At 39.5% G+C, this 27,837-nt stretch overlaps 1 protein-coding gene across 1 annotated transcript in view; it reads left to right on the forward strand.

The window, feature by feature from the left end:
* The window catches only part of uvrag (UV radiation resistance associated), a 111,369-nt gene that overhangs the window by 4,517 nt on the left and 79,015 nt on the right, over positions 1-27,837 (forward strand). Inside the window, exons 3-8 of the mRNA XM_011483812.3 lie at positions 278-312; positions 2,870-3,031; positions 6,527-6,601; positions 6,716-6,801; positions 17,678-17,783; positions 22,136-22,262. Coding sequence (XP_011482114.1) covers positions 278-312; positions 2,870-3,031; positions 6,527-6,601; positions 6,716-6,801; positions 17,678-17,783; positions 22,136-22,262 — 591 coding nt within the window. The remainder of the gene's footprint in view (positions 1-277; positions 313-2,869; positions 3,032-6,526; positions 6,602-6,715; positions 6,802-17,677; positions 17,784-22,135; positions 22,263-27,837) is intronic.

Raw genomic sequence — 27,837 nt, forward strand, 5'->3', positions numbered from 1 at the left:
GAATGCACAGTTCATGAGATGTATTCACCAAGGCCATAAATGAGTCAGTAACTAATTCATCATAAACTGCAGAGCTTCTTTGTCTTTTTAGCTAAATCAATCTTTTTTTGTGCTTTACTGTAATGCAATGCTATAACAAGAACAGTCACCACTCTGACCTCATCTCAGTGGCATTTGAGGATTTTCTGTGCAGTAGAACTTAACCAAACTACATGCAGGTGTTTTCATGAAAGATTACTTATGTTAATCAAATTACTTTCCTGTTTTTATTTTGCAGATTTTTACAAAAGTGAAGTCATTCGAGACTCCCTGGTGAGCAAACACTAAAACTCTGCTTCCTGTGAAAACCAAAGTTGTCCTTAACTGTTGCCCAATAAGAAAAGTGCGTGTTTTGTGTTGTTTTGTTGTGAAGAATCACAAAGTGTTTGTAGGAATATTAGGATGGATTACTGTTGCCTGTTACCACTGGGTGTAAATGACTGGACTGAGTGACCCCTCCCCCCTGGCGTTCCAAACAGGAAGTACCTGCGGACTCCAAAAAGCCTAAATCCCATAGACTTTAATCGAGAAATAAAAAACTATTACTCAGTCATTCTGTTGGTCAGAATAACCATTCTTGCTCTGATACCTTTTTTTTAACGTGTTCTTGTTAATCCTCTTTATTTATATATACATTTTTTGCAAGTTATTAAAGTTATAAACTGGCCAATCAGATGCCTCAATAAAGTTTGTGGTCTCAAATCCAATGTTCAAAATGTTTGATTGACCGTTTTCATGTGGCTTGCTTTTAAACGCATGTGGACTTCCAACAAGCTCACTCCTGATTGGTGAGAGGGGTTGCCATAGAAAAGTTGACCCGGACCGAATCACTGCTTACTGACGTCGTCTGGTTCCCACATGACGTCGTCCGTATCAAGAAGAAATTTGGCTCCTAAATTGACTTCATTTTCTTGGAACCAGAAGTAAACCCTTGTCTATGGTGACGTCATACTCGCTAGGTCCAGTTCTCATTTACAGTCAGTGCTTGTTGGCATCATCTAACATCTGCAGAAATTTCCCTGTAGCTTTAGAACCAGATTTCTAAACTCAAGTCCATGTAAATGTAGTATTTGTGCTAACCTGACACCATCTTTGGGTCTGTAAGCATTTCGTGTAAATTACCTGATCTAATTCCATGGCAAATACAGCTGCAGATGAAGCGTAGGGACAGTCGGAATGGCATGCTATTATCTCTGGGCCTGCTGCCCGGTCATGAGCTCCTCTAAGTTTTCTGCACGCACACTTCTCACTTCCTTCAGCAGACAAACTTTATCATGACTCGTCTCCTAACCCAGCTTCCCTTTGCCACATTTCACGTTTATGCTGACGTGTATTTCTTGGTGCTCTCTGTCTTTGTGTTTTCCTTTTAACCTGCTGACACAAAAAGGTTGTCCCATTACACAACTGCTGCGTAGCTCCATTTAAACCGACACGTTCTCACCTCAGTTTGTTCTATATGGAAGCATAGGTAGGGACCCCTCCTTCCGTGTTACATAATGAGGCTTTGGGTGAGCCCAACTCATCATTTTTTAGATGCTGAAGCTAGGAAATCCTGAAATGCTGGTGACTGATTTCCATTTTCAGCCCTAAAAAGAATTGTACTTTAATTTCTGATTTATATACTAACAGAAACAAAAATGTCGACTATTTTCTGAGGAGTTGGGGTGAGAATGTGTTGTTTAAACGGTTGTCATGCTTGTGCACTAAGAGTTCAGGGACGATGGAGGCGAACTTTACGGTTAATCTACACTAGAGCAGTGGTCCCCAGTCCCCTGGGCACGAACCGACACCAGTTGGTGGGACAGTTGGTACCGGGCTGCAGAGAAACGAAACATTAGAGCTACTTTTTTTCCCCTTTGATTTAAAATGTGATTCTGAAGGAAGGTTTATTTTGGAAAACTACTGGATTCTCTCCGTCCCATCAGACTCATTCTTGACGCATGTTAAGTCGCTTGGCCACATGGCTGCACCAAGCACTAAAAGTAAACCTCCAAGCTAGCAAAGTGAACCATAACAAACATGTTTGGAAGGTTTCTTTTTGCAGAAAAGAATCGATGAGGAAAAGGAAGAAGAGCCTTAGACTAAAAACCGGGAGTCTTTCTTCCAAATATGGATTTATTGTGACACTTCGAGATGCTGCTAATATAGTTGCTCAAACAGTGAATGCCAATTTATGCTTATAATCAGACAAATTTCGAAAACACCAGTTTTTTTCTCCTTTATTCATATTTTTCTGTCGCTCCTTAAAAGACCCATGAGGCTGAAGTTAATGTTTGATTTCTTTTCTTTTCTTTTCCACCTTCCATTTAGACAGTTATGGGAATATTGGGAATATTTACATCACCTTTCAACGGTTCCTACACAAAATTTAATGTACAAATGAAGATGAAACCGGCTGCAGATATTTTACAGATGATGAAGGTAAATTTAGCCTCAAAAGTTTTAGGGTAACTGGAAGCTAAAAAAATTTGGACGACACTTTAGCGTCCAACCGGTCGGTCCGTGGCTTAAGAAAAGTTTGGGGACCATTGCTCTAGAGTGCCCTTTTCCCTCAGTGCAGGGAATCACATTGTGCTACTGACTCCCTAAAACATCCACTTGTTTGCTTTCAGACTGTTATCTCTGTATGTGTCACATTTTTATTCTTTTATCTTCTGTTTCCAACATCCGTAGCTCCAGCACTATTCCACGTGATCCTGTATTCTGTCATTTTTAGATCAATGCCAAATCCGAGGATTCCAGATCTAAAGACATGTTACTTTGTACTGATAAGCAGTAAAGAGTAATGAACCCTTGATTGATTTTCAATCCTCCTGTGTGTGCCTGGCAGAACCCAACCTGGCGGAGCCTGGACTTTGGCATGCTCCCAGACTTACTGGACACATCAGTGTCTTGCTTCATGGTCAGGATCTGGGGGGGCCAGAAGGAACAGTACCACCTCCTTATTGAATGGAAGGTCAATCTAGATGGACTCCGATACACAGGACAGCAGGTCAGCATCCACTCACAAGAATGTGCTGATGATAACACGGTGGGGTTTTCCTATGTTTCCACTGCATCGAACGGCAACTTTGTATTTTTGAAAAGGTCCTGAAGTATTTCCCAAATGACCAGTTTTCTAAAGTAAAAAAATAAATAATAGTATGGACTCCAGACATCATTTTTGGAAAAATATGTTTTTATCTAAAATAAAATAAAAATGTTATTTTCACATCAGAAAAAGGAAATGTTAAGATAAACCATGTTATGTCCTACTTACAAATAAATCTCATGTCTTACATTTAAGACACACAATGTAAGAATAACCTCAGGAGAGCATGGTAATGTGGTATATTTATATCTTGTCCCAGGACAGCAGAATGAAATCTGAAATCTCCTTTGGATTCATTTACTACAGCCTTCTTAAATCCAGCTTTCATCAGCCCTTTGATCACAACCAGAATAAGCCTCACTCTCCAATCTGGGTTGGTTTCTTTCTTCTCTAAAGACTGCTCTCATTAGATTACGGCTCACCCTCTACTAGTGATTTCCAGTCATGTATTTTCAGACTTGATCGAAATCAGAAGCTTCACGACAAGATCACAACATTTTATTGCTGTAAATTTCAGCAGAACACGACACTAGTTTGAGGCGCACAAAAACAGTTTGTTAAAGTTGGAAAGATATTCACAGATTCAGACTTTTGTGGACTCAAACAATGGTTTAATAAATGTTTAAACTGACAGCAAATGTCTCTATTGATTCGTCTTAATGTAAACAACAACCATCTAAGACATTTCAGAAGAAAAAAATATGAGGTTTTAGTTTCTTTTTGATGAGAATTGCTCTCTTCATGCTGCTGACAGTTGGCAGTGAGATGGATGTGAAAGGGACCGTCTACAAAGTGCAAACTCTGGGATAAAAAGTGATGAAATAAAATCCATGATCTCTCAACAACAACCCAAACTAATAATTGGTTCCTTTGTCATGAATTAAGACTTACTTTCAACGATATTGAAAGAAATTCTTAATTAACTTTTAGATTTTTTCTAGCATAAATCATACACAATGGGGCACAAAAGTATTTAGTCAGCCATCAATTGTGCAAGTTCTCCCACTGAAAAAGATGAAAGAAGCCTGTAATTGTCATCATAGGTCCAGAAAATCCAGAAAAATCACATTTTCTGATTTTTTTCTTCTAAGAATTATAAGTAAATTATGGAGTTTATTTGGTTAATGGCAAAAGTTTAACTCAATACTTTGTCGTGTACTCTTTGTTGGCAATGACAGCAGTCAAATGCTTTCTGTAAGTCTTCACAAACCTGCTGGAATTTTGGCCCATTCCTCCATGCAGATCTCTTCTAGAGCAGAATTGTTTCTGCTCCAAACACGATGAGTAGAGTTCTTATCAAAAAGTTTCATTTTGTTTTCATCTGACCATAGGACAGTCTCCCAATCCTCTTCTGGATCATCCAAATGCTCTCTAGCTAACTTTAGATGGGCCTGCACATGTACTGGCTTTAGCAGGGGACACGTCTGACACTGCAGGGTTTGAGTCCCCTTTAACGTAGTGTGTTACTGATGGTAGCCTTTGTTACTTTGGTCCCAGATCTCTGCAGGTCATCCACTAGGTCCCCCTGTGTGGTTTTGGGATTTTTGCTCACCTTTCTTGTGATCATTTTGACCCCACAGGTGAGATCTTGTGGGGAGCCCCAGATGGAGGGAGATTATCAGTGGTCTTGTACGTCTTCCATTTCCTAATAATTGCTCCTACAGTTGATTTCTTCACACAAAGCTGCTTAACTATTGCAGATTCAGTCTTCCCAGCCTGGTGCAGGTCTACAATTTGGTTTTTGGTGTCCTTAGACAGCTCTTTGGTTTGGAGTGGAGTTTGGAGTGTGACTGTTTGAGGTTGTGGACGGTTGTCTTTTCTAGACATCTTTTGTTACCATGGTTCTGGAGAGGGTCACAGTTCCACATCTTCAGCCTCTAAAACATTCTAGTCTGAGTGTTGAGAGTTTTTGCCTATTTTAACTAAGTTTACACTGTTTTGAACTTATATGCTCTTATCTTTTTTGTCGTTGTTAAACTTTAAACCGTTTAGTGTTTCTGTAGCACTTTTTCGATTTCTTTAATGAAAGGTTCACATCAAAGATGATCATTTCATTATGCCTGTGAAGATTTGAGATCCTAAGCAGAGAGAAAAAAAGCGTTTCTCAGCCTGAAGCAAAATATGTTTTCCTGCTGCTGAGCTCCATCTTTGGGGAGTCCTGCGGTTAAAACAATAGTTTAACTCCAGCTAGGTAAATATTAAATTCTGCTGCTGAGCTTTAGCGCCAAGACAGCTGCTGGTTGCTGCCAAATCATTCCTTCTGAATTGTCTCGAAGTATTTATTGTGGCCAGCCCAGCGACAAGCGGTGAGTCCCTTTGAAACTCCTCATTTTGGACCTTGTTTATGAAATTGAAACTGCTCAGCCGATGTCAGCCGCAGACTGCTCAGTCTCCAGGTTTTAACGGTTCCCACACAGGTTTGATGAGCTTTGTGCTCGTCCTGCTGACTGAGGGAGCTGTGAGACGTTAAGAAAAGAAAATGTAGCCGTAAACAAAAACGGAATGAAGCACAAGTGTGTCTGCTTAACAGAAAAAGCTTCACTTGGGACACAAATATTTTGTCATATTGTACTCACCGGATTGACGAAAGAAAAACAAAATCATAAATCCTGAGTTTTTATTGGGAAAAAAAACTTTGAAAGAGTCTAAACTTCTCATTGGCTGAGCACTTTAGCCCAATTGTAGTTGTAGTATGTAGTATTTAGATTGTGTTGGTTGGACATGGATGCATTCATGCTGTGTGACCTTTTAAATTTAGTTTAAAGTTACTTTTTTTTTTCTTAAAGCAAATGTGTTTTTTAATTATTCCGATTTATTTATTTCATATTGGTGTTTTATTGATTTTGTAGCTTTTAAGTTTGTGCTGTTGTGTGGAAGCAAGACATTACAATATATTTTTTTAATATAAGCGAGAAGCAAACATTATTTTTATTAATAATTCAAAAACAGGGTTGGCATCAAAGACTTTCTTCTATATGAATTTTTGAAGCTATACAGCACTTTACAACGCCTTCAGGGTGCCAAAGTAACACGAAAAAAAGAAACAAGGGCATTAAAAACTGAAGAACAAACATTTAAAAACAGCATAAAATTTAAAGAGGCAGTAAAATACACAAAAGACCGTTTGAATCAAATAGATAAATAAATAATAAAGCCAACAAAGCTTGATTTTAGAAGATGCTGATTTGGAAATGTAATTGTTCTGTTTATAAATCAGGTCAGTTTTTGTGTTTCTACATTAAAGGAGGGAAACGTCAAACTCCTGAGGAGACGGCCTTCTTTACAGTGAAACTGCTTTCATAAATCACACGTAGCTTGCTTTCATGTGCTTCCAGATGCCTGCGCTTCATTGTTCTTTGTCCTTCCATCGACTGTTAATCCTCATTTTGTCCACAGATTCGTTCCAGAAATCCGAATGAGATCATATTTGGGTTGAATGATGGCTACTACGCCGCTGACTTTGACCGCAAGGTGTGTGCTTTTGTCTGCTCATCAAAACATTTGTATCTCAAAGTAATTCAGTTCTTATGGACTGATTTCAGGACACTGGTTGGACTGTCTTGACCTCATGACCTGTCATTTCAGGATCAGTCAGAGCAGAAGAACTACAGCCTTCTTCAGGTAGACCAGAGTTCAGTCAGGAACTCCTACAGCGTTTTCTCTTTGCTCAGGTAAGACCCATCAAAGTCAGCAGTATCAAACCTTCCTACCGTAAGACCCTTTTTCAGTTTGGAGCATTGGGTTGTTTGGTTTGATGACGACATTTTCTGATATTTTTCTTTATCCATAATTTAGTCAAACACTCTCTGTAGGGCAACCCTGAAGTGCAAATCACGCTACGCAAAAACGTATCATAGATCACAACGAAACAAATGATGAATAAAGCATCGCATTTTGGAAATCAAAACAAAACTCTGGAAACTAAAATGTCAAAAAGAAACAAAAGTCATTTCTAGAAATGAGAATCAAAGGTTAAAAAAGGAAACGAAATAAGAACCCGGAAAAGGTTGGTATTATGGGACTCTGCTGATTGGATGATGACGTTTGTGTTTAAAAGTAAAGTGATGTTTAGCCTGAGCTGGAGTGAAGAGGTGATTGATCAATCACTGAAATTTTGCAGTGGCTGTGGTCAGACGTTTAAAAAATGTTTTTGTCAGAAGATAATACTGTACCGAATAACTTCCTGTTGTAAAAGGTGAACAAACGTCATCATCCAATCAGTGACGTCCATGATACCCACCTTTTTTGGCATTTCATTTGGATTTTTTGGAAAACTACTCTTGTTTCCTGAAAAGTTACCTTTACTGTTTTGTTTAAATGGATTGTGTTTTGTTAGATTGTTTATGTTTGGGGTATTGGAATTTTGTCTTAAATTTTAAAATGTAATGTTTTTTTTTATTTTTTTTTATTTATTTTTTCTTCTGTCATTGTGATATTTAGAATTTGTATTTGCATTGGGTGATTTATTGATGTGATTTGCACTTCATGGCCTCCGTACTGTAAGTCTTAATGTAGAATTGTTTTTATCCAGCAGGTGACAGCATATGAAAGCAAACTAAAGAGCTGATTTTTGAAAAACTCTCAGTCTAATGAGCACACAAAGCCTGCACTCTGCAGACTTTCTTAGATGCAGTGGAGTACGTCAAGTACATTTTAGCCAGCACAAATTAAGGCCACGTCAAACAGAGTTACTGAAGATATTAAGATGTTGTACCATGTGGCACCACAAGGTGGTGATGGAGATCTAAGGATGGATGTGTTGCTCTGAGGGGAAACCCCAGCTGAGAACACAAAGGAACCCTGGCATCCGCATGCAAAAACAGTGCACTCTAAATTTACATTCAAATGTGGTAAAGTGTAAGTTCTACTTTTGGAAGGAGCAGGGCTTCCCCCAGGGAAACCCGTGTTTAGCTTAAGTCCCATGTTAAAACTGCATAATTATTTCAAGTTGGACTTCAAAACATGCATTTGTGGAAGGTTGACTTTATAGATGTTTTCCAAATAAATCCTATCATTAGTAGCTATGCTTCCCCTGACATTTCCCTGTTTGAGGGTCAGGCATGCGTCACAGGATTTAGCAGTTTGGAGAAAAAAAGGACCTGAGTGGTCCACTCGTCTATTATGTGGTCCAGGGTTGAGTGTAGCCAGCTAGTGCTACTTTAGCAGCTTCCAGAGGAAAGGAGTTGAATTAGAGGTGTAGGTTTTATGGTGTCTGCTCTGGCTTTTCGTATTATTGCAGCTTCCTGCACGGCTTTGCTCTCTTGCCATGTGAGACTCTGTGGAGTTAGAGGCTTTTTCCTTCTCTGCCTGCAGCCTTTCAGTGGTGCACCTATTTTTACTAGGCCCCCTTCCCTTTTGGGGCCCTTACTTATGATGATGCAATATAAAATGATTAATTGGATATTGTAAACTCCTGCAGATTAGCCTTCTGCAGCCACAAAAACGACAGAGTTTCCTTTCTGCCCCTCCGATCTCGGCCCTGCAGCACACGGGTACACCACATACTTTACTTGGTTTGCACATTAAAGTTTGCATTAAAGGATGATAAGGAGCAGCAGCATTATTTATGAAAGGCCTTTTCTTGACCACATAATGCTTCATTTTTCTGAAGCAGTAATGTGTGTCTGTGAACACGCACCCTCAAGCTCCTCCACCCGTCTCTCCCACTCCTCCTCGTCTAGATTCTGAGGGCTTTAATAAAAAAGGGTGACAACTGGCTCACTGAGAACACAGCGCCTTTGATTGATGATAGCAATTTATCAGCTCTCTCCCTTTTCACTGCTGATCCATATGATGACTTCTGTCGGTGAGCGTAACCTGAGGACGAGGGCTCCTTCACAACAAATCTCAAAGGAAGACGGGCTGCACCAAACACCAGCAAATTCTTGTCTGTTTTACAGAGGCTGAGCTGGTGATCAAACCCTTTGCTACACAGACAGAAAGCTGTTAAGCTACGTTCACACCGGGCTCTGCAACGCGCGTGCAAGCGAGCACTTCCAATGGGAAGTCTATGTAAACGAGCGAATATGTGCATTTGGGGCTCCCACATTCCAATCTCATGTATTCATGTGTTTTTAGGTTCATTTCAGGCTCTACGTACAAAACGCTTGGCCGGTGAACGGGTGTTGAAAGTCAAACCAGTTGAACTTTGACCAGTCAGGGACTCGGATTTGGTAGTTGACGAATGGGTAGTGTCTTTTGTTTTAATTCATGGAAGTGTCAACTGTTGATCATTTGTTCGTTGAGGAAAATTGAATATTTGCGATTTGTGCCCGGCGGAATTCTATGACACCAAGTCTTTCATATATTGGAATAGAGCTGTGAAAGAAAAGGTCTGGACTAGGGCTGCACGATATAAGGAAAACTCGCGATATGCGATATTGGTGATTAATATTGCGATAACGATATAATTCGCGGTGTATATAAACAAATAGCAAAACAACCAAAAACATAATTTCCGTGTTCACTGCAACAGTTTAAAAATTATACTCCAAATGACCCTCGTCGACGTAGGAGGCAAACATCAAACATAAAAGGGCTCATCTGATTGATCAACAACGTTAACGGGTCCTTCCGATTGGTTAAATGCATAAAGGGATTTATTTCATTTGTTCACTATTTCAGGCTGCCATGAGTTTGTTTTAGCACATTTAAGGTAACCATTTATTGCGATTTTCGCCATCTTTTGCGGTATGCATATTGCACAGCTTGATGTCGCGATAACGATAAATTTGCGGTATATTGTGCAGGCCTAGTCTGGAGCGAGATTCACCAGATTTACACCGCTTCCACAATTCACTCAAAGCTTCTTCCAACTGTGAGTACATGTTGTAGTATCGGGTAGTGACAGTCTAGTTTGGACACCACCGTGCTAAAAATGTGTTCAACACGTTCTTGAACACACATCTCATTCCCGGTGTCTACATAACTTTAGGGGACACAATGGAAAAGACGGTTTACCCGCTCTATTTCAATCACTTTTTAGATCAAAGGTGGAGATCAGGAATGACCTTTAGGGCCGATGGAGTTCATTGAGTTAGTAAAAATTGGAGAAATAATAGGATCATGTTGCTTTGGAAAGTCAGGTTTCCACCAGGATTTTCTTTCTTTTAACAGCCTTATAGAACATGCTTTGTTTTATGCATGTAGGCTATATTCAGAGCTGATGCATGACTGCTGCAATGAACTCATCCAGTAGGAAGATCTTTGTGTACTTTGGCTGTGATGCCTGGTTGCATGCTATGATCTGACATAACATTACATCTCATGTGAGGTTGCTTTTTATTTACATGGGGAGAAGGACATTAGTACGACAGTGGTGATGAAAACCTTGTTGGGAAGTATCATGACATTTCTCCTAATAAATGCGTGGATTAAATATATTGTGGGAAATAAATTTATTATAATAATAGAGAATATGGACATTTATCCATCCATCTTCTTAACCGGCTTTATCCCATTCAGGGGTCACAGTGTAGCTGAAGCCTCCGACTGTTGGGTTTAGGCGGGGTATCCCTGAACAGGTTTGTCACAGGGCCAAAAACACTCACATTCACTCCAAGGGGTACTTAAAGAGACACCAATTAACCTATGGGTATATGGATCATGATTTTGGGCTTATGGGAGAAACCGGGATGCCCGGAGAAAACCCACACATGCACAAAGATGACATGCAAATTCAACAAAAGAAAGGACCCAGCTGGGATTTGAAGCAGGACCATCCCATTGTTAGGTGTGAGCTCCAACCACTACACCACCATGCAACTCCAAAATATGAACAAGAGAAAAAACTGTTTTTATTGTGTTGTGTTTGCATGAAAATGGGTGATTTTCTTTTTTTTTTTTTTTTAAAAGCTGGTAAAGAAACTTTAAGATTAAATTAGTTATTGCAGCAGAATGGTGTCAAAAAATGTTTCTCTGAGTGAAGAGTTTAACCTAAAAGCTAACAAGAAAACACAATTTCACTAAAACATTCATAGGGCATAATTGATTAAGATGTTTAAATGCAAATTGAGTAAATCAGAATACATTGTATTACAGCTGAAATAATCTCACCTGTCAGTCCTGTTGAAATGTTTCACTGAATGGTGTTGCAGCCTTGTGTTGATACAAGAGCTTGATGGAGTGTAATGCACTGAGTGAATGAATGGTTATTAAAGTGATTTATAATTTAAACAGTTTTAGTCTTGAGGCCAGTCCTCAGAGTTATCAGTTCTTGGAAAACCTAAATTGGCTGAAAAGTCTGGAATTCCGTAGAGAAACTCTTTAGAATTACAGGGCTGTATTTAAACTTTGTTCACACTGAGCGGGATTCACACGTCCAGGGCGTCCAGTTCAGTGTTAAGTCAAGGTGCAGACGTGATCAGAGGTCCTGTGATGCAATTTCAGGGTCAGCGGCAACGGCAGTGCATTTCGAGCGATGCGACAATGTAGTGCGCCGCATTTGGAAGTACCACTGAAAGCGCCTGTTATTGAGATGCAGCTCCTGCAGTAGATGGTGAACCTCACCATACTGGGAGAATCTCTTGAATGATCTCATGAACCCAGACATGGAGACGGGATTAGTGATGCTTTTGTAGAGCTCTTCAGATTAAATAGACCTGATCTCTTAACATCCTCCTTGCATGCATTGTTAAAGAAATAAACAGTCAATGCTTCCATATGGGGATGAGGCTAAAAACTTTGGCCAGTAGCTCCTCCCACATGTCGGAAGCATCAGGTTTAGGAACCCATTTTTGGACAAGCGGCCAGCAGTGAATTTGCCACATGTCAAAACAGAGGTGGAGGATGCGAATTTGGCGTGCAAATCATGTTCAGTGTGAATGCCACCTAAGACTTTCCCAGTAAACTGGAGGTTTTTTAGAAACTGTGGGGTAAAGGTTATCTTTGGTAAAAATGTCCTGAGAAAGTCATCAGAAAGCATGGATGTTTTAGCCTAAATGACAGATGGAGATGGTTCGTTCTTACAACACTGAGAGTTGAGACTGATGCTCCTAATTGGAGTGTCACTGCAGTGACTGACGAATAAAACAGTGGCTCCAGTGACACATGGAAAACATCGTTACAAAATCCCAATTTTCACGGTCGAGGACTGCGTCTTAAACTCTTGGAACCAGAAACGTTCTTTCCTTCTGTTGTGATCAGAACCATATGTCTCCTGTGTTTCCTGCTTATGCCTTTGCTCCCTGAAAGGCATGCAAGCATGTACAGCAGTGTACGGATGGCAAAGCTTTATGGGAGGTCTCATGCCTCAAGAGATTGTGGAAGAACTCTCTCAGGAAGCCCCTGAGGTCTGCTTCCCTGCTGCCCTTGGTGCTGTTTGCCTCAGTTGGATCTTTGGAGGACCTCTTTGGTCTGAAACACCTCCTGCAGACAAGTAGTAATCCAGTGGGTTAAAATGATGGTTCCCTGTTGGGGTGTGAAAAAGTAAAAGTGCTTTAAGCACCAGTAGGTAGAAAAGTGTTTCTCGAGTGCAAACCTGCAGAGTCTTCTTAAACATGCAGTACATTTGATGTCACTGGAGTTGTCGTCTGCTTTTTTAGTCTTAAGTCTTTTTTTTTCTTTCTCAGACGCATACTTTCCGTTCTTTTCCGTTATCAGTGGTGAAAGGATCTCTTTCTGTCAAAATCTTCCTTCTCTGTGAAGGTCTGTTGGCTTGTTGATAACAAATATACTTCTACAAATAGAAGGTAGTGGCTTTGTGGTTCACTTGTTTTCTGACTTTTTAGGGAAGAAAACAACGTTCACAGCTTTTCCTCTTGCTGAATTAACAAGGTGAAATAGATTGTTTTTTTTTTATGAAGATGAGGGCAGGGAGTGGACACTTATTAGTCATTACACTCATCCAAACTTTTGATTATAAATAATTATCACAATGCACCGTTTCTTTCTGACTCTTTCAAGAGAAATTGGTTCAACAGTCATGCCTATTTTTTTAAATGCATTTTTCATTCATAAATGACTTAAAGCAATGTAGTAGTTCAGCCCCCAAAACACCAGAATTGGAAGTGTACCTGCAGGTTCTCTAATCTCATCTTTCATTCCACGAGGAAGCAGACAACGGTGAGATAATGTGATGGCAATTGGATAAATGTGTTGACATTCTTTAGCAGTGAAAGGCAGACAGAACGTTCAGGTGTTGTTTGCTGGGTTTATCTGCTGCTGTTTCCCAGCAGAGGTGTTGGGGGTGGGTGGGGGGTGGGGAGTGCGAATTTGTCGGTTGGCCTCCCTGTTCACAAAACTGGATGCTGAGAGTGAAGGCAGTGTTAAACGAGTTCTGTCATATAAAAACGCAGACACCGAAAATATATTGTAAGTCATTGAAGTAAAAAACGGACCAGTCCTGCACAATAAATCAAAAATTTATCATTATCGAGATATCAAGCTGTGCAATATGCATAAATCGCAATAAATGGTTGCGTTAAATATGCTAAAACAATCTTATGGCAGCTTAAAGTAACGAATCAAATAAATCCCTTTATGCCTTTGACCAAGGCATAGATGGACTCCTTTACGTTGTTGACATATCCGATGGAGCCCTTTTTATGTTAGATGTTCGCTAGGCCTGCACAATATACCGCAAATTTATCGTTATCGCAATATCCAGCTCTGCAATATGCATATCGCAAAAGACGGCGAATATCGCAATAAATCGCAAACCCAAAATGTGTTAAAACAATCTTCTAGCAGCTTGAAGCATTTAACGAATCAAATAAATCCCTTTATGCTTTGACCAATCAGATGGACGCCTTCCCATTGTTGACCAATCAGATGGAGGCCTATTATGTTAACCCTGGTCCTGAAGAGCCTCAACCCTGCCTGTTTTCCAGCTCTCCTTAACCAGCTTGCTGTTGATTGGCTGACTGAAGTGATTTCACATCCTGATTGACTGAACACACCTGATTTTGGTTATCATTATCGAGCAGTCTGGAGAGAATTGGAAAACAGACAGGGTTGAGGCTCTTGAGGACCAGGGTTAGCCACCCTGACGTTTGTCCCCCATGTCGATGAGGGTCATTTGGAGTATAATTTTGAAACTGTTGCAATGAAATGGGAATGATGTTTTTGTTTATTTTTCTATTTGTTTATTTACCGCAAATTTATCGTTATCGCAATATTGATCACTAATATCGCATATCGCAAGTTTTCCTCATATCGTGCAGCCCTAATGTTCGCCTACTATGTTGACGGGGGTCATTTGGAGTGTAATTTAAGTTATGTTGACTCTTATTCGAATTAAACTGTTGCAGTGAAATGGAGATTATGTTTTTGGTTGTTTTGCTATTTGTTCATGTACCGCAATGAACAAACAAGCGCAAACAGCCTCTAGTTCTTCGTAGATTTTATTTTTACAATTGGGGTTTTGTTAGATGATCCATTAATAAATCAGGTGTTAATAATTGTTTAAATCTCTTTTTTTGTTTTTGAATCTACACATTAGATCCAATTGGTTGGAGAAAAAGGAGAGGGTAAAGGGAGGAAGAGAATAATTAGCACAGAAAAAAGGGAAAAAAACGTAGTTGATATGAAGAATAAAAACATCAAAATGGTAAATAATAGTTGATCACTGAGTTGCATTTTTGTGTACAGCTGTATACCACACTCCAAAATCCATGCAAACTCACCATTGGCAGCACAAACCTGCACAAAATTATTCTGCATTTGCACATTTTTTTTACGGAGGATCAAATTTTGTTTGCAGATGCAAATCCTCCTTTAGTGATTGGATGTCATTTTACTGCTTTGTAAAAACACTCTTGAATGAAAGAAATCACCACAGATTATGAATGAAGCAAATGTTTGAATGATGTTCATAAGAACTTGGGCTGCAGTGTATAGGCATAGGCTTCTGGAAATCTACCATGGACTTGTAGTATTTCTCTGTTGTCTGCAGAGAAAAAGTTTGGTCATTTGAGAAAAAATTGTCAAAAGTTTTCTAGTTATTGTAGGATTGTACCACTATGATGTATTCTGGAAAGTTCCAAAACTGTAGTTAACAAATGCTGACAATGGAGCAACACCTCACCCATGTAGTATGAAAAGAATCTTCGTTTTACTGCTTAATTTTTAATTATTGGTTTAAAATGTTGTTTCATTTATTATTTTGTTTTTATTTTTGCATGTTTATACATAAATTAATATCTGTTTGTTCGTTAGGTGTGTAACTTAACTTTTGATTTCTGCCCCCAGTCTCGAAATGACAGACCCGAAAGAGGTAAAGCTTTTGTAATGAAGGAAAATAGATCAACAACAGTGAGATGCGGCTCCATTGTTTACATTTCTTAATCGCATGCTAATACACGCTTCCTGTACTTTGAGTTGCTTAGTAGCTCCTTCTCAGGCTAACTAAAGTGTACATGTATATTTACCTAATGAAGTGATTTTCACATGAGAAAAACTTACAGCACAGAAAAACCCGCTGCACTTTCTTACCTTTTTCTTGGCCGTTCGTAAACGTTTCAATCCACGGTACATCCCGCCCCGTTGCCTCGCCACATTTGACCTGCAAATTTCAGCCAATTAGATTGACTAGAAAGGTTACTGCCCCCAAGTGACAAACACGCCCCCTGAACACTGTTCACAAACCCAGCGACTGCGCAGGATCGTCGCTCAGTTAGGATTGCAATCGTGCAGTTGTGAAATAAATGGTCACTCTGTTAGCATTGCGCTTGTGCCGTTGTAATTTCATTTTCTGAATAATTCAATTCAATTAATGGCAGCCATGAAACGCCATACTTATGTCTTCTTGTGGTTAATTCATTATTGGAAAATGTTATGTTTACATATATATTTATAAGATTTTTGTATTTTTTGGGTAGTTTCTACATACATGACTTTATGCATTCATGTTTGTCAGGCAATGTTTGATCAGCTTTCTTATTTTATTATAGATCTTAAATGGAAATGGCTTCACAGTGGGGTAGTGGTTAGCACTCTCGTCTCACAGTGACAAGGTCCTGGTTCAAATCCAGGCTGGGTTCTTTCTGTGTGGTAGTTTGCATTTTCTTCTTGTGCCTGTGTGGGTTTTGTCCAGGAACTCCAGTTTCCTCCAAGAGTCCAAAAACATGCTTCATAGCTTCATTGGAGATTTTAAATGGTCCCTAGGAGGGAATGTGAGAGTGTGTGGTTACGTGGTCCTACAACAAACCGTGACTTGTCCAGTTTGTAGCCCTCCTTCACCCAGCAACCCTGTGATCCTAAAAGGGATTCAGTGGGTTTGGAAGAAGGATGGATCTTTGATAAAAAGTATTTATAGTGTTTGATTATAAAATCCTATATTTCTGTTTTTGAATAAAAACAACAACAACAACCCTTCGCAAAGACAATTTTTTCACAACAGGATTTTAGCTTTTATATTTGTGACCTATACTACCAAGTATGTCTCACATTTCCAAATAATGAAATTGAAGTGTTCTGACCGCTTCCATGTCCACAAGTGTATTGAATAATTCACCCAGGCATGCAGACTGCTTCTACAAACATTTTTGAATTAAAGGGTTGCTCTCAGGAGCTTGATACATTCCAGTGTGGTACTGTGATAGAAAGTTTCCTGAGCAACAAGTCCAGTTGGGAAATGTCCATGCTACTACGTATTCCATAGTCACCTGTCATTGGTATTAAAATATAATACAAAAGTTCATAGAGGCAAAAACAAATGGGAACCACAGCAACTCAGCCATGAAGTGTCAAGCCACGCAAGCTGACAGAATGAGTCATTCTTCACAAACCTTTGAACTTCATGTGGCCTTAAGATTCCTCAAACAACTGTGCATAGAGAGCTTTTTCAAAATGGGCCTTTCTACAGCAGAGCAGCTGAACCCAAGCTTTTAATCACCAAGTGCAATGCTACAATAGTGTGAAGAACTTTACAGCAGTGGACATGAATCACTCACAGACTTTGCTGGGATAACTGTGTTTGTCTGACTGCATTCTGCCATGGATGACGTTCGTGAAAGGGCATCATGGTGAGGGTTGTTTTTAGGAGCTGGACTTGACCCCATAGTTTTGGTCAAAGTAATATTTTGTGCTCAAGGAGATTTTGTTCTATTCTTTGCTCCCATGTTTTGTTTTTTTGGATCACTTTGGCCTTTTCCAACATTAGTCTGCACCTTTGTAGAAAGCAAGGTCCATGAATTGTACGAGTTTGACGTAGAAGAATTTCACTTACCTGTGACTTCAACCCAACAAAATACAGTGAACATTGTGATAGCCAAGTCCTCTCATTCAATATCAATGTCTGACCTCACAATTTGCTTCTGGAAAACCTTTTGGTTGAAACATTTCCATCAACAAGCTCAGATTTTGTAGAAGAGTTGAAGCTGCTAAAGCTCTATGGATAATGACATGATGTCATTTAAGTTCATATGCATGTAAAACAAATGAATAAAGCCTTTTGGGAATATATTGTGGTCATAGAACATTTGTACTCACAGACTGAATAGCTGTTATCGTCAGAAATAAATCTGTAGTTATTCCTCTAATCAACTGAACCATTCCAGAATATGCTATTTGTAAGGTAACACTTCTGGTTACTTTGTCTTCATGCAGGCTTCACACAGCACAGAAAGCCATCAAGCAGACTCAAGTGACTGTGCAAAAGATTGGGAAGGAAATAGAAGAACGACTGAGGACGACGGCAACCTGCACGGATCGGGTGAGCCTTTGTCTGCAATGCGGCCAATCAAAATCTTCTCTTGGCTTTTGCTGCTCTTAAACTATGTTATAGGCAGCTTTTAGGTTCTATTCCACTGAGCTTATATCATTTTAGAGAAAATACAAGAGGAACTTTAGTTCAAACAACATTTTTAAAAGGTGCATAGAAAATATTTTGGCCAAAGAACAGATCCTTATTACAATTACAGTTACAATATAACCACAAAAAAGGTGTATAAAGAAGTGAATAGATGATTGCTGGTCTTTTGCTAAACATAGAAGTATGTCTGTGCTTTGAAGTAGGAGGATTTTTGGGAGCTCTAACACATTAAACCTGCAGTAGTTTTGATGAATAATAGCCACTCTCTTTGATACTCCACTAATAGGTATCATTAGTTTATTTTCTAAAATTTGGGAGATTTTGGGGGCTTTTATTGCTGAAGCCTAAAATGTAGTCATAAAGCATTGCTCCACATCACTGTAACCAGCAGGAGCTATTCAATGTTTTCATAGCTTGACTGAGCAGTGGAGTCGGAGCAATATCTGTCTGTCAGAGTGATAATGTGTTAACCAAAAGCCCCTGTTTGTGTTTCCACCGCCTTTCATATCCTCAGCTAAGTCTTACAGCAAAAGCAGGATGGCATTTTTAGCATTTTTGGAATTGGCAGCCACACAGCTGTAAAAACCCAGTTTTGATCCTAGGTTAGACTTTGCTTACACTGAATATTTGCTTCAATAACATCTCTTATCTTTTACTGCAATAAAAGTCCTGATGCATTTTTTTTTGTCCTTTAGGTGCATTTTCTTTCAAATGTATTTCCTGTTTTGTCATAGATTTACATAAGTTTATTGTTGCCGTTTTTTTGATGACACTCAAGTTCTCCCCTCTTTAAAGGTGACCATGTCCTGTTGTAAAATCTTTAAAGGCCTTTGGTGCCTCCATGGTGCTCCTGCCCTGGCAGCTGTTGCACCTGTTGCTTTCCCTTTCAGTTCTCTATAAACATTTTACATGCTTTGTGGTTTGTTTGTTTTTTTTACTTCACTTTTTCCCTACAGATCTCCACCCTACCTATCAGAGCTCTTCCACAAGCTCCAGACTTCCCGAAAAAACCACCGAGGCACCATTCTTTTAGTTACAAAGAATCCCTTTTAAAGCTCCGTCTCTGATATTTCAGTGAAACATTCCTTGAAACCCTGTTTGAGGGCTCAAATCAGCTAATAAATCACTTAATCCTTGCCTGCTGCTTTACTGCAGTTCTGAGTGGAGCATTGTGTGACTCTTCTAAGGGTTTCCGCCTTTCGAGTGCTCCGTACTATCCTAATGTTCACCTCATAGTGTGTGTGGATCAAAGGAGGGCAGAGTGGAGGCCAAAAACTCAAGCACATGGCCTTTTCACCCTTGCACCCACTCTCTGTCATTAATCTGTTGGGTTATAACACGCTCCCCCCATGCCTGCTGCATATTTATTCAGCTGACCCATTGCTGTTTGATGTTCCGGAGGAGTCGGGCAGATCTCGCTGGTGGCTCGCAGTCTTTCTTCGACACGCACATTCCTGTGACCCACTTGTCATCTTATGCAGCTCGGTGAAAGCGTAGAAGGTTGAGAAGGCAGCAGTGGTTAACATGCAAGTATCACGGTGCTACACTTCACAGGGATGGAGGCAATATCAGTCAACTGATTCTCATCTCTTCTTTCTGCAAAAACCCTCAGAAATCTTCCAGATGAGTCCTGCCTGTGTTTCTTTCGATCCAGGGTAGTCTGTGTGTTTGTTTGTCAAATGCCAGAGTCCCTGCTATCAGGCTGCTCACAGGTTGAATAACCAGATCCAGGTCTGCACTATCCATCTCAATCTCCAATGTAAATCAACATTTTTGTCCTCCCAAACAATTTTTTGTCAGTAGTCTCTTGATTTTTGTCTCATATATCTTTTATCTGATGTGCTCATTCCAGCCCAAGATTTGTTTTTATTGTTCTGTTGTCTTTCACACATATTGCCATTTATGTGCTGCTTTCCATGTCCATCTGTTCATAAAGCCATTGGTCTGTTTCTAATTACACAGTTGGCTCACTCCAGAACCTTCCTCATGGCCAGATATTGACATAGAGCCTGACAGAGGCTTATCCAAAGGGGAAACAAGATGTTGGCTCATGTTTCTGATTCCTTGCCGGTCAGGGACAATGTGTTGAGAGTTTACTGAAGCTTTTGGTGCAGAAGTAGACACATTTATTTGTTCTAAACAATTGTCAGGGGAATTGAATGATTTTTCTCATGATGAGCCCTGACCGGCGACCGGCCCAGCAAGGTCCCACATTTCCAATTTTAAACCAATTTTTTCCCTCCTGTTTCCTGAATGTCCTCCAAGTATTTATTAATTCACTTTTTGAAGTTTAAATCAAGTTCTTCATCATGGATAATGAGGTGATTTAAAGTTTGTGTTTAAAAAAAGAAAAAACGTCCAGCAAAAACATAGCTTTTCAGATTCCCCAGTATCATTTGTTTTAAAAACAGAATAGCGACATCTTTTGGGACTTTCTTTCGCATACTTTTGAGGACTGTTTTGTTCTCACCTTTCTGAACGATCAATTAGAATGGCTGCTGTAGCTGTCACAGGAGTTTTGAGAGCTACATTTTAGTCTGAACTGGAGTTCTGGAGACTTTTCTGGTGTTCTCCCCTCCCTGTTCCAGCACGCTCACAGCAGAGACCCTCAAGTTCTGCTGTGAGCTGAAACTCAACATCTTTAGGAAGCAGAACCTCCCAGCTTTAGGCTGGCCAAGACATGTTGACCATATTCAGTCTTAAACTGACTGACTAATTGCACAGTTGCATAGACTGTATATTAAAGTCTCTATCTTTTTTAAATCTCACTGTGGGATATGCTCCTTTCTGCGTCCGCCAGTGGGAGGTGTGATATCCGTAGACCAGGAACCTCCAATTGGTGCTCATTCAATTTTTAGTTTTTCTGTTTCAGATTTTTTTTTTTCATATTTTTCCTTTACCAAAAATGCAGGTTTTAATCTTTGAAGCGGATATGTTCTTTAGACATTTTATTTTTGTTGCTTAAAATAAAAAGTGCCAGTAAGAAAAAATAAATTCTCTCCTAAATGACATCTCCATTTATAGTTTTAAACACCAACTGAATAATAAATATCTAGGTAAAAGAACTGGACTGTATCAACACAGTTTAGTGTCTTTTTGGTCGATTCTTGGACCATGTGTCCAGATGTGTATTGAATCATGTGAGAGGGAAAGACTACCCCGCGCCTACGTTTTAGGTTGTTTAGACCTCAACACTACATATTACACTGTAAGGACTCTGTTTCCACATATAATGGATATGGAAAGTATTTAGGCCTCCTTTGTATCATTGCAACCATTTGCCAAAATCCAGAAAATTCCTTTTTGTTCACCTTGAAGTACATCCCGTCAGGGGGCACCAGAGCAAATCAGCTTTTGCCGATTCACACAGGCAGTTGGGCAGAGAGTTTTTATGCAGGATGCTCTTCCTGACACATCTGTATTTTGTCTGGGCTGGGGACTAGCAAAGGGGGGACCCAGACTTGGATCTGCAGCGTGAAGAGTCTTGCCCAAGGACCCACACTGGATGAAGCTCATCATGCCCCCTGGGAAAGTAACCCTGGTTTTGCGTCCTACATGCAGCCAACTGAGCCCTCCAACTGCTTAAATTCGGAATGTTCATTTTATTTCTTATTGATGTCCTCTTAGCGACAGGAAATAAAAGGAAGTCTAGACATTTCTTTACATACTTATTTTATGAGCTTGCTGTATAACCTCCTATCAAAAACTTCAACTGATGTTACCATTAGTAGACATTATTTATCTCAGCAATTATATTAGGTATATCAACAGTTTTTTATTAGACACATTTAACTGATGTACTGATATACTTATAAATTCATAGTGTTAAAATATAGAGCTCCACACCACCTAAAGCTACAGCCAGCCAATAACACAAATGGGACTCATAACTGAAGAGCTTCATCACCAGCACAGATGTCAGGCCTCATTGAGATGTTTTCAATTCTTGGATCCCTTTCATCCTTGCCATATGATATGATTTTAGTTTGAGCTTTTCTCTGTAAATGTGTTTTATGCCAACAAAACGGCATTAGGCAGTTAAAAAAGGGCTCGCTGATCAAAGAGCTACTTGGACTTTTAGGCTCCTTTTGGAAAAGTAATAAACTCTGAATCTAGGACTGACAACAATGGCAAATGTTGCCGGTAAACACCACAGTTAGTTGTCTTAAATATAACTTGGTGTTACAAGACCAAAACTGAGGTCTACGGGTGATCTAAATGTGCATTTGTTTTTCTTCACTTTCTTGGTGCAGAAGAAGGAGCGGGAGTGTATGCAGCTGCATATAGCGGTGCTGCGCTGCGAGCTGCAGAGACAGAGGAAGGCGCTCGCCAGAGAAATTGACATTCGACAGAAAGACAGACTACAACTGCAGAAAAAAGGTAATATCAATACATCAAAACCACACTTTTAAGTTGTGTGAAAATCAAAACTCTGTTTAGTTGCTGGAACCCATATTTGAACATCTTTACAGTCTTTTCCTTTTGCAGAAAAACAATTTTGTAGTTATAAAAGGAAAATTTTACCCTGATGGTATTTCCAAAACAAGCATAAAAGGTGCAAATAATAAAAAAGGTCCTTTCCAGATAATCTTTTGGTCTTATTGGTATTTGTGATATGACTTGAAATGGAAAAACTGTGGCCCAAGAAAAAAACCATTCTCTATCATTATTTTGCCAAATTTTCATTTTCTTAAGGCAGTTTCTAAACACAATATGAAAACAGTTGGCAAACTGTTTATATCCGGATTTAATCACCCAGAATTATGTTTGCAACAGGAAGTTCTGTGTTAAAAGTTTGTGTTGAACAGCCCATTGAACACAGTTTGTGTTGAATGTGACTTTCAAAAGTTGTGCCTTCATTAAACCTCTGACATCCCACCACTTAACCTGAAACTGCTAGAAGTTGCAGTAATACTTTTCTTTCAAGAACTCTCACTGGTTTCGTGACGAATGGACTCTGGTTATAAAATGTCTGGCCGATAAATTAGCTCACAGCTAACAAATGTTTGAACAAAGAACTTTTGGAGGTTTTAAAGCCATTTATTCCCTAGCTGTGTTGTATTTGCAGCTTTGTGTTTAACTTTTCTAATCAGCGCTTGAACATTATTCTGTTTTCGTGCAAAAACAGCTTTCAGTTGCAAACAATATTCGTTTGGCTTTAGAGGCTTATAATGCCTCACACAGCAGTGGATTTCCTGCCTGTATGAATTGTGATTGGCACCATCATTTTTGTTTTTTTTTACCTCCTCTTTCACATTGCAGACTGGCATGACTTTATCAAATGCAGTTTAATTTTTTGGGCTTGTTATACAAGTTGGATGGAGAAAAATCATTCATGCATCCTAATATGGCATAGAACCAGTGCTTTGTACATTGATCAGCCACAGCTTTTAAACAATCAACAGTCAGTGTAAGCAGCATTGATTACCTCATTGTAATCAGTCCTGTCAGTGAAATATAAGTATAAAGAAAAGTGTGATTGCAGCCAAGTACACAATGTTCATCCATGGTTGAAAAATGAATGTTTTCTAATTGAAGTTGAGGGTAACTGTGTCTGATTTTCAGTAAAACTGTTCCAGCGATGAAAGAGTCTAATTGGTGGTAGGATGTAACCAAACATTAGACAGACATGTCCTGCACCAGTGCCAAATGAGCGGATAGTAAGCAGTTGATATGTAGAGATCTTTCCCTGAAAATATTTCTCTCTCCCCCTTACTGAAGTGGCACAAAGGAAAATGTATAAAAGCATATTTTTTTCTGATATTGTATCATTGTCCTGACGATGGACAGACCCACTGAGCATCCGTACCATCATGGTAACTGTAGGTGTACATTCTAGCCAGCATTTCTACAGAAACCCAACGCCTCTTTATTCAGGAATGCTTTAAGTAATGATTGAGAGCTAAAGGTATTGACTCAAAATTTCCCAAATCTTAAACCTGTTTACCACTAGGAGACATCCTGAAAAACAGTTACATTCTGTCGAGGCCATAACCTACATTTGAAATGTTTTTAAAAGACGCTGCTGTGTTCGTGTCTGATACTACAAAGAACCATGAAAGGTCTGTTTGAGTTATTGCTTCAACTGGTCAGAGCTGTTATGGCAACAAAGAAGTCATAGACAATATTAAACAGATGGTTCTAATGTGGAAACTGATCAATGTATGTTTGTTGATTAGATCAGAAGCACATGTTTGATTTATTTAAACATTTTCACACATTTCTCTCTATTAGAGCCAGGTATCTTTCCAAGTGTTATTGACAGTTTAATAGCTTATGTAAATAAGCTGCTTGAGTTTATCCCCAGAGGGAACACCGTATCAACTGTTAACCTCCAGTCCTCACGCTCCTCAGCATCCCATGTGTCGGCGGGTGTGAGGTCCTCCTGCCTTTCACACTTTCATTGGGGCCGTTGGCAAATAACTCCTATCGGTGTTTTACTTCCTGCCGGCTCGCTTCTTTCAAAACAAAGTGCCTTTAAAACCCAAACAGACTAGAGGCTCTGCTTTTGTGGGCATGCATGCGTGCATATTTGAGGAGAGGAAGAGATAAAAGTATCCACTTTTTTTCCTTCAGTTGTAATTAGAAAGGCTCTGCAGACATGCTGATGCCTGTCCTGTCTTTATGCTTCGTATGGTTGTGCACTTCCTTTTCACCATCCTGGACACTTTTAGTACAATAAGCACAAGAATGCATTAACCGTCTGAATCATCTTGATGACAAGTTAAAGTGTCGCTGTTCAATACCAGCTGATTTACAAGATCAGCATTTAAAATGCAGAGGAAGTGTAAGATAGGCTTGTCTGAATTTCAATTGGTGATGGTGGAGGTGCAACATTTTAACGGATTCTTTGCATTTTCTGTGTTTCACATCATCTCTACTAATGAAACTGAGGAGTACAGTATTTTTTAGGTCTTTCCATCATGAGTTTTAAATGAGAATTGCTTTTCCTTTCCGTAAATTCAGTCCACTTTTTCCCCATTGACCTTCAGCTGATGATATAAATCAGGTTTGTGTGCTACATTTTTTATTATGGTTTAAATAGTTGGTATTTGCACTCTCTGCAGCACAGCCACTTCTCCTGACCAATAAATGTCAACGGTTGAGTTTTTCCACTGGTGGGGAAACATTTTTGTGAAGGCATTGTGTGTGAAGGTATTTGTCACCTTAGAGAAAAAAAAATCCTATTAAAAACATCATGATGAAAATGCGTCATATTGCTGAGCAGCCTGCCAGGCAAAGTGCCGCCTTGACTTATTGTTTCAAGATCTTCATGACCATTTTCTAGTGCGTATTTGTGCTATTTTTCTCGGGCAAATATCTTGAACGAAAGAAACCAAGGCCATAACATCCATTAAACTTTCATAAGCTTATTTATTCGTTTAGACACCTGCGTAACACTTTCCATTTACAGTGTTTGAAAAAGAATCCTTTACTCATTTCAAGCATTATTCACTTTAATTTTATTGAATGGGAAAGTTCACTTTTACATTTCCATTTGTCATATTTTCCACCTAAATTGAAGTTGGCGAGTCAATAAATTCTAAAATATGTTACGCCTCCACCTCTGTGCTGGACTGCAGGTATATAGATTTTTCCAGCATGGCAGTGGACTCAACTACTTTGTGCACTACTCACAATAAGTTAAAGATTTTGTGAAAAACTCTGTATGTTGTATACAGTGTTTGCTTCACATATTTTTAGCATAGGGTGACAACTGTATTGAGGTGATAGATGCACCCCTTTTAGTGTTTTCCAAATAATAGTCTCTCTGTGTTCAGCGTGTCTTACTTGTCCGTGCCAAAACCAAAAAAATTCTAAAAGAAAAACTTGTACAATGTGGCAACAATGTCAAAATCCTGTGAGTGGAAAAGGTTGATTTTTGTCAGCAAGTCATTCCAAATTCATCTTTCAAACAGCCATGAACACACGATGTGGCTTAATGGACGTGCAGCACCACCTGGTCATAGCGCCTTCATGTTGGTAGTAGACCGTCAGATGTTGCAGGTGAACTTGTGTCAAAGCGTCATCAGCTGACTTGCATCCAGACACAGAACTACTGACAGAGACTGAGACAGACCCAGGAGTGGAGCCCAGCCAGTGACAGACCACAACCATGACCAGAACCTAAAGACCTGTGACCTCAGACGTGGTTTAGCAAATGCCACACAGCTGCAGGCCTGTTTACCAGATGTGAGGGGTACTAGGGTTTAAAGATAAACCATTCACAACCGACTCCACTGCTTTGAATTGAATGCCAGACGACCATTGAAGGTGACTCCACTGACACCAAGACACGGCGTTTGCAGTGAGTACAAGACCATGACAAAGGACAATGCAGCAATGTTCTATCATTCAGTTCACCGATGAGTGTGGGGTCCCTTTGCACAGAAATGATAGTAGTCAGCTTTGCTAGAGAAGACAACGTGAGCAATATGCCAAGATCAACATGGTTCCCAGGGTTGGCCTTTGGTGAAGGAGGAACAACAGTCTGGGCAGGAAACACCAGACAGTACAAAACCAATTTAGCTTTTGTGGATGGTCCAAAGCTGCACGTTCTTACCTCAGAGACATTATAAAATTCATCATCATCCGATTCCACCAGTAAACCCACAACTTTCTGTTCATGGATGATAAAGCTCCACCACTAGGTGCCAGAATTGTCACAGCGGGACTTCAGAAGGTGGAAGTGCCTCATATGTTTCGGCCAGCAATGACCTCTGACCTGAACCCCGTAGACCATCTCTGGGACCAGTCTAAACAGAGACTGGATGATTGTTCAGAACTGTATGTAGCACTTGTGGAAGAGTGTATTGCATTTTCACAGAACAACATCAGGAGGCTAGTAAGGAACATGATACTGCGCTATCAAGCTGTCATTGCAGCAAAGTCATTATTTGGTTGTGTGTAATCTCAGTACTTTCCTACATTTAAATGTTTTTCGATTTTATCAATTGGAACTTATTCCTATTTTTTTTTAATTTTTTACTTCTACTTTTATAAACCTTAACTTTAAGAATGTAAAACCTGGAAGGTCTATAAGACTGTTTTTTTTCCCTGAGCACTGAACTTGATTCATTTACTTGGACCTCTACTATTGGAAACCTCGACAAACGTTTCAAGTATTTTCATCTTGTGAAAAGTCCTTCACACAGTGGAATACTGAAATCATAATTCGGAGATATTTGCATAACCCTGTCCAAACTACAGTTCCCTTAAAGTTGTTTCTCTGTGGTCATTACCAATAAGGTTGGTTTGTCTGAATAAACCCCTAGAGTTTTAGACCATGAATTTAATTTGTGTCCACAGTTAGTTGAAACAAAATGGTAATAAAATATATATTTTTATGTTTTAGAATATCAAGATAAACTCTAGTATTTATGAATGTGCACTGGTGTACCTTCCTGTACCAATCCTCTTTATGAACTGGAACAGGTTAGTGGGATGAAAGAATGAGAAGATTGATGGTAAGAGCAGATAGGCTTGAGCTGGGCATTACATAAAAGGAGCAATGGAGTAAACGCTCATGCTGTCTATTTTGAAATATGTACCTGTATCATCACTCATGGCAGGCGGATAGCCTGTCTTATATCTGTCTGATGCAATCTGTCTTTGCCACTAATCTGATGGAGATATTTCAGAGTTTCTGTTTTTTTTTCTCCATCACACTTTCTCTTCGTACTTTCATAAGTTTAAGAGGCACATGGTGGGAATGAGAGTATGTGATAACAAGCAGGTTCTGTGGCTCATCTGATCCTAAGTTATGTGATAATTGAATATGCTCGACACACATGTTTGTGCCAGCTGCTTTCAGGCTCTTGGACAAAGGGTGGATTTCATACCTAATTTGTTAGCAAATAAGCCAAATTTGACAGTTTCTGTTTACCTGGTGTTTCCTTGACGTCTGCTGTACACAGAAATGCAAAGCATTTGGTTTCATATTTCAATAAAGTGA

The sequence above is a fragment of the Oryzias latipes genome, chromosome 14 (assembly GCF_002234675.1).
Source record: "Oryzias latipes chromosome 14, ASM223467v1".
Taxonomy (NCBI): Eukaryota; Metazoa; Chordata; class Actinopteri; order Beloniformes; family Adrianichthyidae; genus Oryzias; species Oryzias latipes.